Source organism: Seriola dumerili, unplaced genomic scaffold (genome assembly GCF_002260705.1).
Source record: "Seriola dumerili isolate Sdu_G_001 unplaced genomic scaffold, Sdu_1.0 BDQW01000219.1, whole genome shotgun sequence".
Lineage (NCBI taxonomy): Eukaryota > Metazoa > Chordata > Actinopteri > Carangiformes > Carangidae > Seriola > Seriola dumerili.
Window position 1 is genome coordinate 385,074 of NW_019174474.1, and position 17,211 is coordinate 402,284.

General features: G+C 39.9%; 2 protein-coding genes and 1 long non-coding RNA gene across 3 annotated transcripts in view; 2 read left to right on the forward strand and 1 right to left on the reverse strand.

Moving 5' to 3' along the window:
* Window positions 1–2,393, forward strand: part of rpl4 (ribosomal protein L4) — a gene marked incomplete at its 5' end in the record, with an annotated part of 3,140 nt that extends 747 nt beyond the window's left edge. The window contains 5 exons of the mRNA XM_022754614.1: window positions 545–715; window positions 846–952; window positions 1,310–1,448; window positions 1,722–1,846; window positions 2,232–2,393. Of these exons, the coding sequence (XP_022610335.1) occupies window positions 545–715; window positions 846–952; window positions 1,310–1,448; window positions 1,722–1,846; window positions 2,232–2,378 (689 nt within the window). The remainder of the gene's footprint in view (window positions 1–544; window positions 716–845; window positions 953–1,309; window positions 1,449–1,721; window positions 1,847–2,231) is intronic.
* Window positions 2,394–3,439: 1,046 nt separating this feature from the next.
* Window positions 3,440–3,767, forward strand: LOC111228472. The gene is made up of 2 exons (XR_002665375.1): window positions 3,440–3,555; window positions 3,642–3,767. It is a non-coding gene; the product is annotated as an uncharacterized LOC111228472 (long non-coding RNA).
* Window positions 3,768–3,876: 109 nt separating this feature from the next.
* Window positions 3,877–12,983, reverse strand: map2k1 (mitogen-activated protein kinase kinase 1). The gene is made up of 11 exons (XM_022754361.1): window positions 12,767–12,983; window positions 7,798–8,008; window positions 7,132–7,278; window positions 6,872–6,949; window positions 6,658–6,709; window positions 5,680–5,804; window positions 4,960–5,167; window positions 4,685–4,749; window positions 4,500–4,558; window positions 4,324–4,369; window positions 3,877–4,248 (listed from the first exon to the last, which is right to left on the reverse strand). The coding sequence occupies exons 1-11, from the start codon at window positions 12,847–12,849 to the stop codon at window positions 4,135–4,137; spliced, it is 1,188 nt and encodes a 395-aa protein (XP_022610082.1). The 5' UTR covers window positions 12,850–12,983; the 3' UTR covers window positions 3,877–4,134.
* Window positions 12,984–17,211: the final 4,228 nt, after the last annotated feature.

Below are 17,211 nucleotides of genomic sequence, written 5' to 3' on the forward strand. Positions count from 1 at the left end.
GAAGGTCAAATACGGCATGATCAAATTGCAGGCAAAAGCATTAGCACAATGTACACCATGTATACAGACCTGCACGTCAGAATGTGGTAATATAGCAAGCACACTCACCTCATTTACTATATAATCGAGCAGCTCAAATATAGCCATTGGAGGTCTGCTGTCAGGTCCGTATGCTGTTGGGGGAAACAAAAATGATTCAATGCATTTTCTGCACTAAATATCACTCAAGGTCACAAGTAGTTGTCCCTTCATGGCAATGCTGTACTTAATTTACTGTGGCAAACAATTTCAAGTCTATTTGGAATCATTTCAGTTGAGGCTGCTGTTATTTATATAAAAAAATTTTAAAAAGTCGGGATGAACCAGTGTCATCTCAGACTTACAGCTGCCTGGTCGCCCAGGAGGCCGTGGCTTTGGGGAGGACTCGCTGGAGACTGCTTCAAGTTAAGTAACGCATTATAGAACCATTGCATCTTACAGGATGTGTACACCAAATCCACCAGTATGTATTTGTCTGAGTGCTTTTCTTCATTTCCCATCATAGGCCTGTGCCGACCCCTGATCTCGGTTTATTCCGAGAAAGGAGAATCCTCAGGCAAAAATGTTGTAATGCCTGCTGTGTTCAAGGCTCCAATTCGCCCTGATGATGTGAATTTTGTGCACACCAACATGCGCAAGAACAGCCGCCAGCCTTACGCAGTTAGTGAACTGGCAGGTAAGTACATATGTCTTGAGGTGGCACGTTACTAAGCCCTCAGTATACTCTTACAATTTTAGACTTAAGGTCTGACCTAGTTTGATAAGATACTCCATTTGTGATTCATATGTGTATTCGTGTATTTCAGGCCACCAGACCAGTGCAGAGTCCTGGGGTACAGGAAGAGCTGTGGCCCGTATCCCTCGTGTGAGAGGTGGTGGTACTCACCGCTCTGGCCAGGGTGCGTTTGGAAATGTATCCTTTTGAACGGGATTGAAGCTTCATAAGTTTTTCTCCATTTTTAGAATGCTTTACTTCCCATGTNCCGCCAGCCTTACGCAGTTAGTGAACTGGCAGGTAAGTACGTATGTCTTGAAGTGGCACATTAATAAGCCCTCAGTATACTCTTACAATTTTACTTTACTTCCCATGACAAACTAAACTTTTAGATTTGCTGTGATGGTGTAATTTGCGTCCTACTCTGTGACCAGTGACAGAATGCCTGCTGTCATATGCTGGCACAGTTGGCTGACGAACATTGAGTCTGAGCAGATTCGGTCCTTCAGTAGTTAGTGCCTCTGCAGTTGTCAAACCACCTTGACTCTGATCTAGATGTGTCGTGGAGGACGCATGTTTGCCCCCACTAAAACCTGGCGCCGCTGGCACCGCAGGATCAACACAACCCAGAAGCGCTATGCCATCTGTTCTGCCCTTGCTGCTTCTGCCATTCCTGCACTTGTCATGTCCAAAGGTAAGCTCCAACACACCATATTTGTAGAGACAACAGGTGTAGTTAGAAGAGCCATCAAAAAAATTCTTGCAGTTAATTTAAAGTATGCTTTTCTTGCTATGATGGTGTAATTTGCGTCTGAGCCGGTGAACAGTGACAGTTGCCTGCTGTCTCTAAGCTGTCACAGGATATTGATGTGTGTTAAATTCTGAGCAAGTGCTGGTAACATTTAAGCCTAAAATCATGACAAGTTTGTTTGTGGATATCTTCAGTTGATTATGATTGATCTGTCAGGACACCGCATTGAGGAAATTCCTGAGGTCCCACTGGTGGTTGATGATAAAGTTGAAGGCTACAAGAAGACAAAGGAGGCCGTGCTCCTGCTGAAGAAGCTTAAGGCCTGGAATGACATTAAGAAGGTAATTTAATTCAGACCATAAGATAAAGGATTTGATGTTTCAACTACTGTTTGCTCTTAAGGCTGGGTTACATCAGAATGTGTTTGTTTATGAAATGGAAACAAAATGATTGTGGAGTTAATGTGCTCATTTTTAGCTTAAATGAAGTTAAGAGTTCAAATTGTATGAACAGTATAGGAATCGCTGCCCTTTTTGATACAAAAAGTCCTCCGTATTAGGGTGAATTACTTGAGCATATTTCACTTACTTGAAGAAAAGAGTGTCTACTTGTGCCTGTACAAGCATGTGAGGGTAATCTGAAAACAGCTCATCTTTAATATAGTTATTGTGCACTACTAGTACTTTTTCTTTTAATGGGACTATCATTATTTTATATTGTTCCCAGGTCTACGCCTCTCAGCGCATGCGTGCTGGTAAAGGTAAGATGAGGAACCGTCGCAGAATCCAACGCAGAGGGCCGTGCATCATCTACAACCAAGATGCTGGCGTCACCAAAGCCTTCAGAAATATCCCAGGTGGGTTGTTGTGTTAAAATATAGAATTACTGTTGTGTAAATGGTTCTGAGCATCACCTTAAGATTCTTTACCTTTAGTACCAAAACATGTGTAGTGCATAAGCAGCTGGTATTAGACTTAAATGAGATGAGAATGGGACATGCCGTAGTGACCGAAGGGGCAGTGACCACTGCTAATCCTTCAGACCATTGCAAAACTTCTGCATTTTCATGTGGGTGCTATTTAATGTTTAATTATGTAATTAAATTTTGAAGTTAAGTAAAATTTCTGGCATCATTGGTTATATATAGTTTTAAAATCTACTAACATGAAATTGCCTTTTTAAAAGAAGCACAAGATGATTGCACTCACTTCAGTGTTTAAGGTTATCGTGTTGCTGTTATATTGTGCGCAGGCCCATCACTCTGGCAAGTAACGATGAATCCAAATGAAACCTCCTGAGGCTCGCCCTGGTGGGTCACGTTTGGAGCCGCTTCCTGCATCTGCGACTGAGAGCCGCTTGTCCGCAAAGCTAGGATGAGCTGTATGGCCACTGGCCTAAAACACTGCCTCCGCTGAAGCGTCGACTACAAGGAGTATTTGGTAACAAGCATCACGCTTGTAGCAAAAGATGACACTTGCCTTAGTCATACTACAGTGATTGAGCTTTCCACTTCATGGTCCCGTGTTTTGAAAGTCCCCTGTTTTTTTTGATATTTAACGAAAGTTTCTTGAGTCCAAGCGTCACAAGACTGGTCAGTTTCCTTGTTTTGATATGAAACATATATTAACCTGAACCTCTTCATGCCTTTTATTTCAGCCTGCCAATGCACAAGATGACCAACACAGACCTGAGCAGGATTCTCAAGAGTGAGGAGATCCAGAAAGCACTCTCGCGCACCTAAGTAAAGCACTGCACAGTTTTAAGTGAATGAAATTTGTTTTGCTGTGCAACTATGATGATGTTCCACTTCAGGTCCGTGTTTCTGAACCCTGATTATATGGAAGTCCTGAGCAATGCAGAGTTGTTAATTACAAACGTTGCTGTTTAAGCAGTTCACATTGTTAAGACCGTATTAATTGTCATTACAGCAAGAAAGATCAACCGCAGAGTACTGAAGAAGAATCCTCTTAAGAACTTGAGGATAATGCTCAAACTGAACCCATATGCCAAAACAGCAAGACGTCATGCCATCCTCAAGCATGACCCGGCGGTAAGAACTTCAACAATTCAAGCTTGAAGCAAAAGTTGTAGATTTGTCAGTTGTGATTTTTGAAATTCTGTTTGGTCTTTCCATAGATCAAGGCTAAGATGCTGAAACCCAAGAAGAAGCCCGGAAAGAAGGGAGCACCAGCCAAACCCAAGGCATAAATTTATACATAAAGACTGGAGTTCAGTGATAATAATAAAAACATTGGTTTCAAATTCATGAGTCAGACATGTCATTCAAAATTTTAATTCACAAGACTATTACACATAAGCTAACAAAGATTTAATCTATTGGTGCTGAAAGGACATGAGGGTAAAAAGAGGAATGTCAAGCACACAGGCTGAGCAGCATTTGTCATGATTAAATAATCTGATCATTAGAAAAAGATGGCTTTTCAGGCAGGCCTGCAATATAGCCCAAAGAATTGTTCAATACAGGTAATTTCACTTGGCATGTGGGTTTGTATACTGAATATATATCTATTGATTGCACAACATTTTGAGTACTTGGTATAAACATAAATATTACCCATAATACAAATCCAGTCAGGGCCTTGGAATGTGTTTGTTGCCAGAACAGATCTCACACTGCGTTGCCATGGGTGGGTGTCACAGGCTGATTGAGTCCAATGGTGCTGCACAACCAGCCAGCAAAGTCGACCTGCTCTGCCTCGGACTGTTTGATAAAAGGACGCACCTGGAGGAATAGAGAGTAGTGTGAGCTGCCAAAGCGATTACTAGTAAATGATAACGCTCAAGCTTGCACACTCACCATCAACTGTTTCAGGTCTGCTCTCTCTGCTGGGTTTTTAATCAAACTGCAATGGAGAGCCAAAACACTTTAGAATGTGTATTGCATTTCTACACCACTAGGTGGCATAAAGTCTAAGATCTGGACATTCCACTTGTGACATGCTAGTAAATATTTCAGACTTTTCTTATACATACCATTTATTCACAGTCTTGAAATTCATAGAGCTAAATATCCCAGGTAGCTTTGGTGGAGGCTGAAAATTGGACGAATGGAAGGTCAAATACGGCATGATCAAATTGCAGGCAAAAGCATTAGCACAATGTACACCATGTATACAGACCTGCACGTCAGAATGTGGTAATATAGCAAGCACACTCACCTCATTTACTATATAATCGAGCAGCTCAAATATAGCCATTGGAGGTCTGCTGTCAGGTCCGTATGCTGTTGGGGGAAACAAAAATGATTCAATGCATTTTCTGCACTAAATATCACTCAAGGTCACAAGTAGTTGTCCCTTCATGACAATGCTGTACTTAATTTACTGTGGAAAACAATTTCAAGTCTATTTGGAATCATTTCAGTTGAGGCTGCTGTTATTTATATAAAATTTTTTAAAAAAGTCAGGATGAACCAGTGTCATCTCAGACTTACAGCTGCCTGGTCGCCCAGGAGGCCGTGGCTTTGGGGAGGACTCGCTGGAGACTGCTTCCCCTTCCATTGGGAGGCCAAAAATCTGTTCTAGTTCTTTAGCGTCAGGTGGTGGGATAGGGAAGCGTCCAATGGCCATTTCAACCAGGGACAGACCCATACTCCAGATGTCCGACTGAACAGAGTAATGGGTGCCCTGTAAACGTTCTGGCTGCACAACACACGGGCAATTATATAATTACTTATACAAGTAATGTTTTGTAATATCAGTAAAAAGTCACAGCATCAAAAATAAAAAGGCTAAAAGTGCAAAGCTGAATTTCACTGAGTGACATGCAGATGCAACATGATGAATATTGCTGAAATGTGTTCGATCACGTGATGGATAATTGAGAGTGCTGTTCCTCACATCTGTGTCATCAGGTCCAAGTCACTTCCTATGTTGTCACTGATTGGGTCAAAGTCTTGAGTAACCAGTCTAAGTCAGCCTATGCTTGCATGCATGAATAAAAAAATGAATTTACTTCTGTCACATCAGCAGCCATTGTGTTAATACAAATAACTAGAGTGGGGCTGTATATGACATATCAGTGGTTTAAATTGCATAGCCTGTGTCTATATGATTGCCCTATTTTTACCATAGTGTAAACTATGAAAAAAAAAAAGAAATGTAGCACCACTTGACTTGAAGACAATGTATAAAGCGTGTCCATTTTAACTCACAGACATGTAGGAGCGAGTGCCCACAAAGGAGTTGGCCATGGAGTCTATAAGCTGTCCGCTCACACCAAAGTCACACAGCTTGATCTCACCGCGGGAATTCACGAGGATGTTGGAAGGCTTGACATCTGAAAGAGGGGTATGCAGTATTTAGGAGGACACAGTGGGCATGTGTTCGGCGTGGAGCAGCAGGCACTCTGTTTAAACATTTCTTCACATCATTCATCTCCACAACACAGTGCAACAAAAATCTAATCCATGCGAAGCTCAATACTCAATGCCTTAGTTATTTAGAGAATACAATATTCACATTTTTTCACTTTTGTCTTCCAACTATAGTGAGGTGCCCCCATGAGCATTGGAATAGTCCTGTGTAATCATTTCTCCTGCTTATAGTGGCCATTAAAAGATCCTAATGTGCTTTCAATGAGGTGATGGCAAACAAAATCATCGGCCCTTGTCCTGTGCGAGAAAAGATCTGAAGCTAATATGGAGCTTCATAGATCAGACTTAAACTAATCAAAAGGACAGCTTCCAAAATGACAGACTTTTAAGTACATAGGTCCCTCTTTTTGTTATCCTTTAGAGAAATGCCTCAGGGATTTTTTAACTAAAAAAAGCTGTAACTTTGGAAGATATCCACTTGACTAACTTGTCCTGCCAAAGCTTCATATTGGTTTCAGATAAACTTCTGAATATATGTTTTGCACAAAACCAGGATTATGTCCCTCATCACTGACAATGAAAACGCATTAGAAAGGGATCTTTTAAAAGCGAGTAAAAAAAACATTAGAAATGATTACACCAGGCAAAACCTGTTTCAACGTACTTACTATTGTTTTAAGACAGACTCAAAAAAATTGTGAACTTCTCCTTTAAGCATGGCAGACCAAAGGATAGGCATTTGTGTGTTTAAATGCATTGTAAAGGTGGCCAAACCATATTTTATTTGTCACATCTTTTAGTAAATTAGTGACTGACCTCTGTGCATGATCTTGTGTTTCTCCCTCAGGTAGGAGAGGCCTTTAATGACCTGGAAAAACAAATATTGCATATCAGCATAGAAAAGATAGAGAATATAAAAAAAGTACACATGCATCAGTTAAAAATCATCCAGTTATATACACAAAAACAACACAATAATAGCTGTAATGTGACAGCCAGATAGTGGGAGGGGTGTTGGAGCTATACCCACAGCGATGCTGACTTTGCCAAGGATCTGCTCTGGGATCTTGCCTGCTTTCTTCAGCGACTGGTCCAGGGAGCCACCATCCTGCAGGAAAATATGGATGAGCATCTACAGAGATGAGTCTTTGTAATTCAAAATATAAATTGTGACACTGAACACATTGAAACCAAATTAGTTTCTTTGGATGCCCGTGATGATTAAAATGGAATAAACAAATGCTGGACACCCTGAGTACAATCTGTAAAGCAGCACTAAAGCAGCTGTACCATATGCTCCATGCAGATGCTGATTTCTCCATCACTGTAGAAAGCTCCATAGAAGCCAACAATATAGGGGGAATTACACTCGTGTAGAACCTGCAGCTCCCTAATGATCTGGTTCCTGATGGCTGGTTTGATCTCCAGGTGGATCAGCTGGGACACAGGAGACACCAAGTTTTTATTAATGTTTGCATATCACACAGAACACACATACTGGGTGTTGCAGTCCTTTTGGGTGTCTGGGGGAACACACAAACACACAACTCTAACCCTAACCCACACAAATTAGATACAATACCTGCATGTTAGCAGGGAGAAAGTACTCATATAGATGCATGAGCATTACGTGTAGATGTTACACTTCAGCTCGTATATTTTTGGACAGTCTTGTCCCAGTAACCTGTATTCCATGTTGTGCACAAAATGCTTGCAAAGAAAAAGACAAATCTCTCTCTACGCTCTCTGAGTGATGATGCCTGTAAAAATCAATGTCTGTCTGACACACTGGGGAGAAAAACTCAAAAAAAAAAAAAAATCTATTCACAGTTATGTAATACTAGTGTACACATCTCTGCTAGATACAGTTTAGATTGAGTGGCTTTCTGAAAGCAAAAATTGCTTTTTTTTCTCTCCACAGTGTCTTCACTAAAGCCATCAGGCGCCACAGCTTACCTTCCTCGCCATAATCAGACCTGAGGGTCGGTGGGAGACCTTGAAGACGACGCCTCCGTTGCCTGCACCCAGCTCACAGATCTTCTCAAAGTCATCGTCCTTCAGCTCTCCCACCTTCTGCTTCTGTGTCAGAAAGGCCTCCAGGCGTTTCCGCTGCTGCTCATCCAACTCGAGCTCCTCTAGTTTCTTCTGCAGTGCCTCCAAGTTTGTTCTTACAAAGAGAAGGATAAAGAAAAAGACAAGGAGAAAGATGAGTAATTTGTGTATTATTAATGTATTCTCGCTAAAATAAAAGGCTCTTGAGTTCATTCAGAGCTTTTGCAGATGTTCTTTACCAGAAGTACTGGCTGTCCCCTCTGGAGACATGAGGTAATGCCTGATGCATCCAGATCTACGGGACCTGTCATATTATTGAATCCTCAGAGAGAAGACAGAGCTTGGTGTGACAGCTACTGCTGCACGTGCCGCTGTAAACAATGGCAACCAACCAAAGAGCCAGCAGGAAGACAGAGAGGGTTGCAGGGTGAGTTTCAGAGTTCCTTCCCAGAACCCAATGTGAGGAAGCTTGAACTTCCTCTGAACACAGCGCTGCTACCCCAGCACTGTTGTCATGGTGATGTATTTCCTTGACTAGTCAATTGTAGAAAGCTCACCTGCTGCTCTTTGAACTATCTCTCTCCTCCCACTCCTCTGTCTCAAAACAATGTACACACTGCAACACAAAGTCAGTCTAAGCTTTTATCATCGACTTTACAAGAAGATAAAGAACAATGAGTCGTTATGTCATTTCAACTGATTAGATGGTCAAACAGCTGGTCTGTGAACATTTTTTATTATTATTCAATTGAATTAATTATTAAAAAAAACACAAAGAGTGTAGATTTCTGTTCATTAGAAAAATCACAAAGAGGCACAAATGAACATCATATTAAAAAACACTTTATGCTGCAAATGATCGATGAAACTAACATTCATGATTCAAGCTGATGGACATTTCATGTCTGTGTGTGTTCTTGTTCTGACAGAACAATAAGCTGCTGTAAGGTCATCCATCCTCAGCTGCTACGGCGTAATAATTTTCTCAAGTTTGAGTTCTTCCATATTTGCATTGTATTATAATTTGCATTATATTATAATGCAATTATCTGGTGATAATAAAATGGTTTTCATCAAGCTTGGTGGTAATTAATATTTTTTTAATCTTCGTACTTAATCAAGACTCATTGGAGAGCAGATAGAGCAGGGTGGTATGCTCCTCTCTCTGCTGCACGCACCACCTCACAGCAAAGAGAGGGTTAAGTGGTTTTATTTTTGACAACAGGCCTGCATATCCATGGAGACGCGGTGCTGGGTTTGGGCTGGCTGTGGGTGGCGTGGGCGATTTGTCGACAAGAGCTGGAGGTGGAGGATGCTGGAGATACTGAGAACAGGAACAGCCTGAAAGACACTCCACACAATATGGGGGAGTGACTCGAGCTTCCATACACTGCAGTCCCACCTCCACCCTTTAAGTGAAAGAAGAAGTGAGCACGACGCTGGCCTTTTGTGCCTCCATCCACACAATGTCCAAGGACAACCAGTAGAACTTGAATGCAAGAGATTAAATATTTCTGCAGCTTGCTATAAAGCGCCAGGAGGAAGATTGCAACACTGTTAAATTTATTAGAATCAGGTTTGTGATTATTTCTTACACCATCATTTTTTTTATTATTAGTACTTATTAGAGTAGTAGCTGTTTGTATTCACGTGTGAGAGTGAACATGACGTATTGGTATAAAGCCCTGACAGTCTATACAAAGGAAAATAATAACAATACTACTTAATACTAAATAATAAGCTCTGAATGTTAGATGACTTAATTCCCTATGGATAAGAGGTAGATACTTTAAGTCTGGATGTATGTGATAGTAGGATCTTATCCAAGATATTCAGCCAGTAGCAAATAGCTTGAACGGGTCTATTGAGAACAGGTTGTTTTTATTTGTTCTTAGATCTCCTCTGATAATATTACATGCTTGGCTGGCATTATGTGGGCCATTCAGTACAGTTTTCCCATGGCTGCCAGCCATTTCACGCTGAGAAAGCATTTGGCGGGCTGGACTGGCAATTCCCTCTCACCAGAGTGGAATGGACTGGTTTCTGTAAAAGGCTCATCGATTGCATTAAGCTAATCTACATCCAATAAGCAACACCCATGCTGCTGGTATGAGCAACCTACCTCCTGCATGCTGTTCCAAACAATTTATATGTGCCTGTTTTGAAACATGAGCTGCTTCTCCCCTCTGTTCAAAACAACTGGTAGGTTTTCTCTAGTATCAGCTCTAATATTGATATTATTTCATGAGACCAAACATCATCTCAAATTATTGCTATCTAACGTCCTAATGCATAACACTTGTGATTTTTTGCAAATAAATTCTGTAGAACAGCACCGATCATAAGCAGCCACAAAATATAGTATAAAAAAAGTACAGTATAACAATATTTAGCCTCCTTTCTTTTTTTATGTGCATGTGGAAGAGTTTAGTTTTACGCAATGTCTGTGGTGTGTGAGGGACAACTGTGTGCCTGCAGAGCGCTGCAGACCTGACATCCACCATCACTGGACTGAAACAGGATTTACTTTTCCTTATAGCCACAGTCAGCTGAGACTGTGGACACACATGACACTGTTTTTTTATGGCAAAGAAGACTGAGTAACATCAGCCCTTTCTGTCAGCAGAATGTCAGTCTGAATGTCACGGTGCACGACATAGCAGTATTACTGGAAAAACACACACACACACACTATGGTAGCAAGAGGGATTCCTCCACAGCAGAGACTGCCAAATCTCTGAATCAGAGTTCCTGATTGTTGCTTCATCCTGACATGCTGCTCCTCAGCCCGTTACAGCCTGCCAAGCAGCAGCAGCAGCAGCAGCAGCAGCAGCAGCAGGAATGTGCTCTGCGCTCACCAAACATTATGTCATCATCAACTTCTACTGAACAAAGCCAACGCACAATTCCTCTGTTCAACATTATTAGCATCCTTATCCTCCAACATAAATACATGAAGTATTCTAAACATCAGCTAATATCTTTTATGATTCTGATGTGCAGAGATAAATGTAGGTATATTCATTGTAATTGTTCAGATTTAAAATGAAATGTTACAAATGCATGGTTCAGTTGAGATGTTTTCTACACAGTGTCATCTTATATCAACTACAGTATCATCTGGCACTGAATTTGCAGATTGAAACAATTAGATGATTCATTGAGTAGTCGATCCCCATAAAATCATTTGGTAAGTAATTTTTCAAGCAAAAATCTTAAACATTTTATGGTTCCAGCTTCTTAAATGTGAGATAAAATGTTAAATGTGCTGCTTTTCCTTGTCTTAAGTAATAATAACAATTGTTGCATTTCATAGGCATTCAATCAAGAAAATACTTGGCAGATTAATGGGAATTAATTGTTGGCTGCAGCCCAATGAATTTGTACTAAAATGCTGAGCTGTGGAAAGTGACACTGAAAATTTTATTGTAGAATTAAATTCAAATTTAATGCTGGATTTGATTTTAGTCTATTGCTTTGTACACAATTCACTGCAAAACACACAAAAGGCCTTCAGATGCATGATCAAACAATGAAACAATGAAGGATTCTGCCTCTACAACACATTAGAAAAGAAGCCATCACAGGGGTGGCAAGTTATGTAATTCTCATCTCATCTGATCCAGTGTGTTGTTGGACTGACTGGGCTTTTCTCTGTTAACAGAGAACTAGAGCATGGTGTCACAACAGTTTAATGTCTCCATTACTGTGTTTTGTCAAACGGTGGTGGGAACAAAACTTCTTAAAACACAGAAATATTTTTCATGCTATCACCCTCCAAAGGTCGATCTCTAATCACTGTCCACACATGGGGTGCTGTTGCGAGTGATGGGGTGGCTGCTCGTCAACGACACAATGAGGAGATAACCTGAGGATGTGAGAGCTGCACATTACAGACAATGATGTTTAGATCATTTATGATGCAAAGTACTGTCACAAAATGCATTTATGAAAGTGTTTTACAGGTTTGGCATAAGTAAGAAATCATGAAGATTTCAGCAGCCAAAATATTTAGTATAAATTACTGCTTCAAATGAATAGTTGATTGACAGAAAATTTGATAATCGATCAACTGTTGGCAGTCATTTATCGTGCAAAAATGCCAAAGATTTACTGGTGTCAGCTTATAAAATATGAAGATTTGCTGGTTTTCTCTGTTTTATATGATTGCTAGTTAGTGCTGAAACAAATAGTCAATTTATTGATTAGCTGATTGACAGGAATGTAATCACCAGCTAGTGCCAAACATTTGGTGGATCCAGCTTATCAAATGTAAGGATTTTCTGCTTTTATTTGTGTTTTATATCTTTTTGAAGTGAATATTTTTGTGATTTGGAACGCTAGTCTGACAGATAATGCTGTAAAGATGTCAGCTTGGGCTCAGGGGTATTTTTTTCACTATTTTCATACATTATATAGTTTTTGATTAGTTGATTAATTGAAAAGAATATCGACTGATAAATAATTGATTAAAACAATCATTGCTTCTCTACAACTGCTACCTATTTGAAAATTTCATCCTGGGATCTTGGAACTTAGATAATCAACTATTAAAGTAATTAAAAACAAGACAATATATTTATATCATATGGAAATTATCATTAGTTGCAGCTAAAGTGTAAAGCTTAGTAACATCACACACATGCACACACACACCTGGTGCAGAGTCTCATATGAGAGACCTAAGACAGAAGTTCACACACAGCCTACTGCACAGGCACTATTCGGTTGTCTGTATGGTATTTGGCAGTTGTCATCGGCCTTTACAGCACGCTGAACATCAATCTGATGTATATGATAGACGAGAAAACCGTTATCGATATATCAGATTCACCAGTCTGAATATCAGAGGTAGATGGATACTGTCACTCACTCTGTGGCTCCGGTGCCGTTGATAGTGTTTCCATCCGGGATCGGGTTGAGTTGGATCGGCTCTGGCTTCCTTCTTTTCTGCATGTTATACACAGAAAACCCACAAACTACAGTGGTAACGATGGAAACCTTAAGACAAGAAAGAGCTCTGATATCAAATGCAGACACGGTCAGGCCAAGACTGACAGAATAAGACACCGAGCAGTAGTGTCATGAGCTGCAGGGACAGAGGTACTGATATTTTTCTCATTAATGGGTGGATGTGAATGATGAAACGTCACAAAAATATTTACACTCACGTCTTCCGGACAGCATGACAGCGCCCCCCTCTGCTGGCGATGGGTGGTATTACAACGCTCGGTTTCATTCAGACAGAAGGTGGGAGCAAGGCTGTGCTGGGGGAGCTGCCAGAGGAGGAGGAAGGAGGAGGAGGAGCCTCGCTGTATTAGGAGTTAAATGCAAGTGGGACAGTTTTCTTTCCATTTACCTGCCCCAGAACCCTGAGTGGGATTTTTAACAATAATATAGTAGCAAACAACTATTTTCTATGTAAAAATAGAGTGGAGTAATTAATGGCGTCCTGAGCAGTGTCCTGTGTGTGTTTGAATCTATTTTTTTCTTTGTTTTGGTATCCAGCAGCGCGTGCATGTTAGTGGGTGTACATGTGCGTGTTAGTGCATGTGAGTCCCTCCCTGATGAACCACTGGTCCTCAACACATTCATGGAGACACATATGGACCCCTCAGGTGAAATGACACAGTGCAGTATGCAGCGTTCAAGTGAAAGCGGCCTCCCTCCACTGAAGAAACTACTTTTTCGTCTTGAAAGGAAGAAAAAAAAATCACCAGAGCACAGGCAGACTGGCCATGGGGACTACTGGTTCAGATTCTGGTTAACTGGTGGACCATCCAAACACACATAAAGTTATTAAAGTCAGTTTTATTCCTGAAGCACAGTCCCAGCGCAAACATCCAAGGCTGAATGTCTTTCCCAGTCCGGCTATGAACCCAATACTGGCCTGGCTTCAGAGATGGAGAACCCTAGAGCGGCTAAAGGACTCCAGCTCGACTCAGACCTGGCCTTTCTTCTTCCTCATGTGTAAGTAACTTCATGGCTACATAATGTTACATGACCGGTTACTGTAGGCATAACAATGTTTGGTAACTTGTTGTTACTGATATTATGAATTTGTTGCAAATGTTGCTATAGCTAGCTGGCTAACTTTCATGTCAATGCTAGCGTGGGCTAATGGTTGTGGCTGGATTGTTTTTTGTTTGCTCTTGTGTACACATGGTGACATTATTCAGTCGTGCTTCTTGTTGTGGGTTTAGTGGCCGTTTTTACTTGGTTTCTAAACACCTTGCTGACTGAGAGAGTGAAGGGGGAGGCGGGGTTGAGGCCTACAGGGGGCCAGAGCTGAAGCTGACGAAGCGTTTGTTTTGGTCTGAGATGCTGGTGGTCTAGTGCAACATCTAGTGGCAGTGACGATCGTTTACAGTGCAGCTTGATATACAGCAGTTATGTTAAAGTTACAAATATGGCTGTTGAACAATCTGTTAGTTCCTGATAGAGTGACCTAATATCGATAGATATTTAGCCCCTGTATATATTCCAATAAATGATTAGTATTAACCCATGGCATTTTTGTTTAGAGAAAAGCACCAGTTGTTGTCAGCACCCACTGCCTAAACCGGCTACTGCCTGTTTAAAAAGGCCTATAACCTGCCAACTACCTGCAACAAAGACATTACAACAACCTGCAACTGGACTGGGTTCTTCTAGTGTTTCATTGTGCATGACTGCACATCCATAGAGTTCATCACATTACTTAGAAATCAGCATATACAATTTTACAGTCCTTTAATGCACTAGTATTTTACTCATATCCTTTGCTTAGTAAAAACTATCAATACAGCAATGTGAAAATACTTTAATACATAAAAGTCACACTTTCAAAATGCTGATAAAGAAAAAGTACACGACTATTATCAGCAAAATGTTCTCATTCTGCAGAAAATGCCAACCTTAAAAGTAAGATATGTACCTCTGGAATGTAGTGGAGTAGAAGTACAAAGTTGCATAAAATGGAAATGCATGTGTAAGTACTCCAAATTGCACTTGAATACAGTACATGAGTAAATGTAGTGAAGTGCATTTTTATTTATATGGCACCAAATCACAACAGTACTCTATAATATTATTTACAGAGACCCAACAGTTCTCATCGTGAACAAGCACTTCAGGCAAGTCTCTGTTTTTCCAAGTTAAAAGAACGTTTTACATCAACAGGGGCAAAATGTGAATGACAGACTAATATATTAAATTAACATAAATCATGAATGCTTCATGAAAGTTGTCTTTACTACATGTTCCTTGTTATAATGTAATATAATATAATATAAGATGGTCTTGTTAGGGTCAATTAATGCAAAAGCAAAAAACTGTATATTGTCATGTAGTATAAAGCAGTTTATACAGTAGCGATATAAATAAATCTTAAAACTGATATGACATGTTTTATTCAGGATCTCTCATCTCACCATTATATTCCCACAAATATTTTAATTATCCATGATAACAGTGATGCATTTAGTCCTTCCAATAATCTCCATCCTGAAATGCATTATGTCAGTGATAGTGTTTCAGGAAATTCATCTTCTTACCAGCACACGATATATTCAAATCAAGAGCCAGAAAGAATCTACTGGAAAAATTAATAGCACGGGTCATGAAAAAGTGAGATTGGTTTTATGTAAGTAGTGTGTTAGTTTTATGCAAATAGAGTAAATGCTTCGAATGCATGAAACGAATTTAAACACTTCTGAAAGCCACTTCATGTGACTAATTGGGATGGAATACATTGATGATCAGTGGACATTAAAGAGAAACCATTTAAGTTATAATAACTCGGTGTTTGCTAACGAACCAGTATACCCTCATTTGAAGATAGCCCTTTTAATCATTTCACCATTTTATGTCATCAACACCCTCTAAGCCATCCAGTGAAAGTATCTGTACATGCTCTTCCCCTGTTTTATTTATTTCAGTTCAGAATAACCAGGGATTCAATGTCTGATTTCATCCACAGAAATAATACTTCCCCATATTGCTCTTACTTCCTTTTATACGTTTGTTATCTTTTATTATTATTGTTGACACTCTTTAGCTGAGGATTAAAATAAGTTGTTGATTATTCTTTCTATATTGTACAAGAGGTCTGATTTTTGTTTTTACTGGCACTCAGATTTACGCTCAACAGTCCTGCTTTCTGTTCATGAATGCCCCGCTTAGAATTGAAACACTTGTGTCCAATGACTTTTAAATATGACAAAGCCATTTTGTTAACTTTAACAGCTTGTCTGGAAAAAAATGCATTTATTTATTAATCAAAATTATTTATCAACATTTCTGATCTGTTCTTTTGTATAGATCATAAATCTTTTTGGGGTACAACAAACTAAACTACCAATGCAGGCTTTCACCCGTTAGAGATGAGCCATCACCTTCCCTAATGAATGATGTGAGAACTGTCAGCTTCAGGGTGCCATGTAGATTAGATATCAAGTAGAACTTTAAACTGGCTGCCATTTTTACAATCTGCTCTGAAGTCTGTACACATTGTCTTGACAGACACAAGGCCACTGAGCCGTGCCTGGTTTACCAAAAGCATCTTGCTGCCAAAATCATCTTTTTCTTCATAAACCAGGACTGACGGAGAGGAAAGATTGGTTGTGTCCTATCTCGAGCCCATGGACAGGAACCGTGTGAATTCTAAGTTGCTTTTGACAAATTGGTTTGTGGGCACTCGAGCATATCAGACCTGACTACAATCCTGCTCTCCCATATGGATCATAAAACATCTGCCCAGGTGTTTTTTCTCCCTGTGGGTCTTGATCACAACAACTTCTTTCAAGATGGTTATTAGGGTAAGAAAATAGGGGGAAAACAAAATTCTGCTTCACAAAACTGCCTTTTTTATTTTTTCATGTTTTAATCTTTGTTTGTGTGAACAAAATCTCTAAAAATGCTCTAATATAGCTCAAAAGCTCTCAATGTATAAACCTGTAACAAGTACTGCAAGTACTGTAGCTACTGCTTTATATTAAGGATTCAAAAGCAGAAAAAAGTTAAGAAAGAAATAAAAAGAATGTTGTTTATCACTACATTTGACCTATGAGGATGCAAATGTTTTGCAGTAATGTAATATTTGATAAAATGAGAATATTCCTATATACTTCTGTTGTTGTACATTCTGGATTTTTCAAGGAGGCAGGGGGATTTTTTAACAAAGTAACTGGACTTTTTTGTGGGGAAAAAACACCTGAGACACAAAATATTTTCTATTGAAAGCAGAGTATTTCTTAACATGTCTGCAGGATATCTTTTAGATTCCAGAGTCAGTGTCCCCGAAACTCTGGATACTCCGTAGACCTCACTGTCAACAGT

Bases quoted from the DNA above. Each gene is read 5' to 3' on its own strand.
- map2k1 (XM_022754361.1), bottom strand. From the start codon at position 12,849: ATGCAGAAAAGAAGGAAGCCAGAGCCGATCCAACTCAACCCGATCCCG. The intron at 8,009-12,766 runs GTGAGTGACAGT...TCTCTTTGTAAG, and splicing joins AACGGCACCGGAGCCACAGA to AACAAACTTGGAGGCACTGC. The intron at 6,710-6,871 runs GTGGGTATAGCT...TTGTTTTTCCAG, and splicing joins TTGGCAAAGTCAGCATCGCT to GTCATTAAAGGCCTCTCCTA.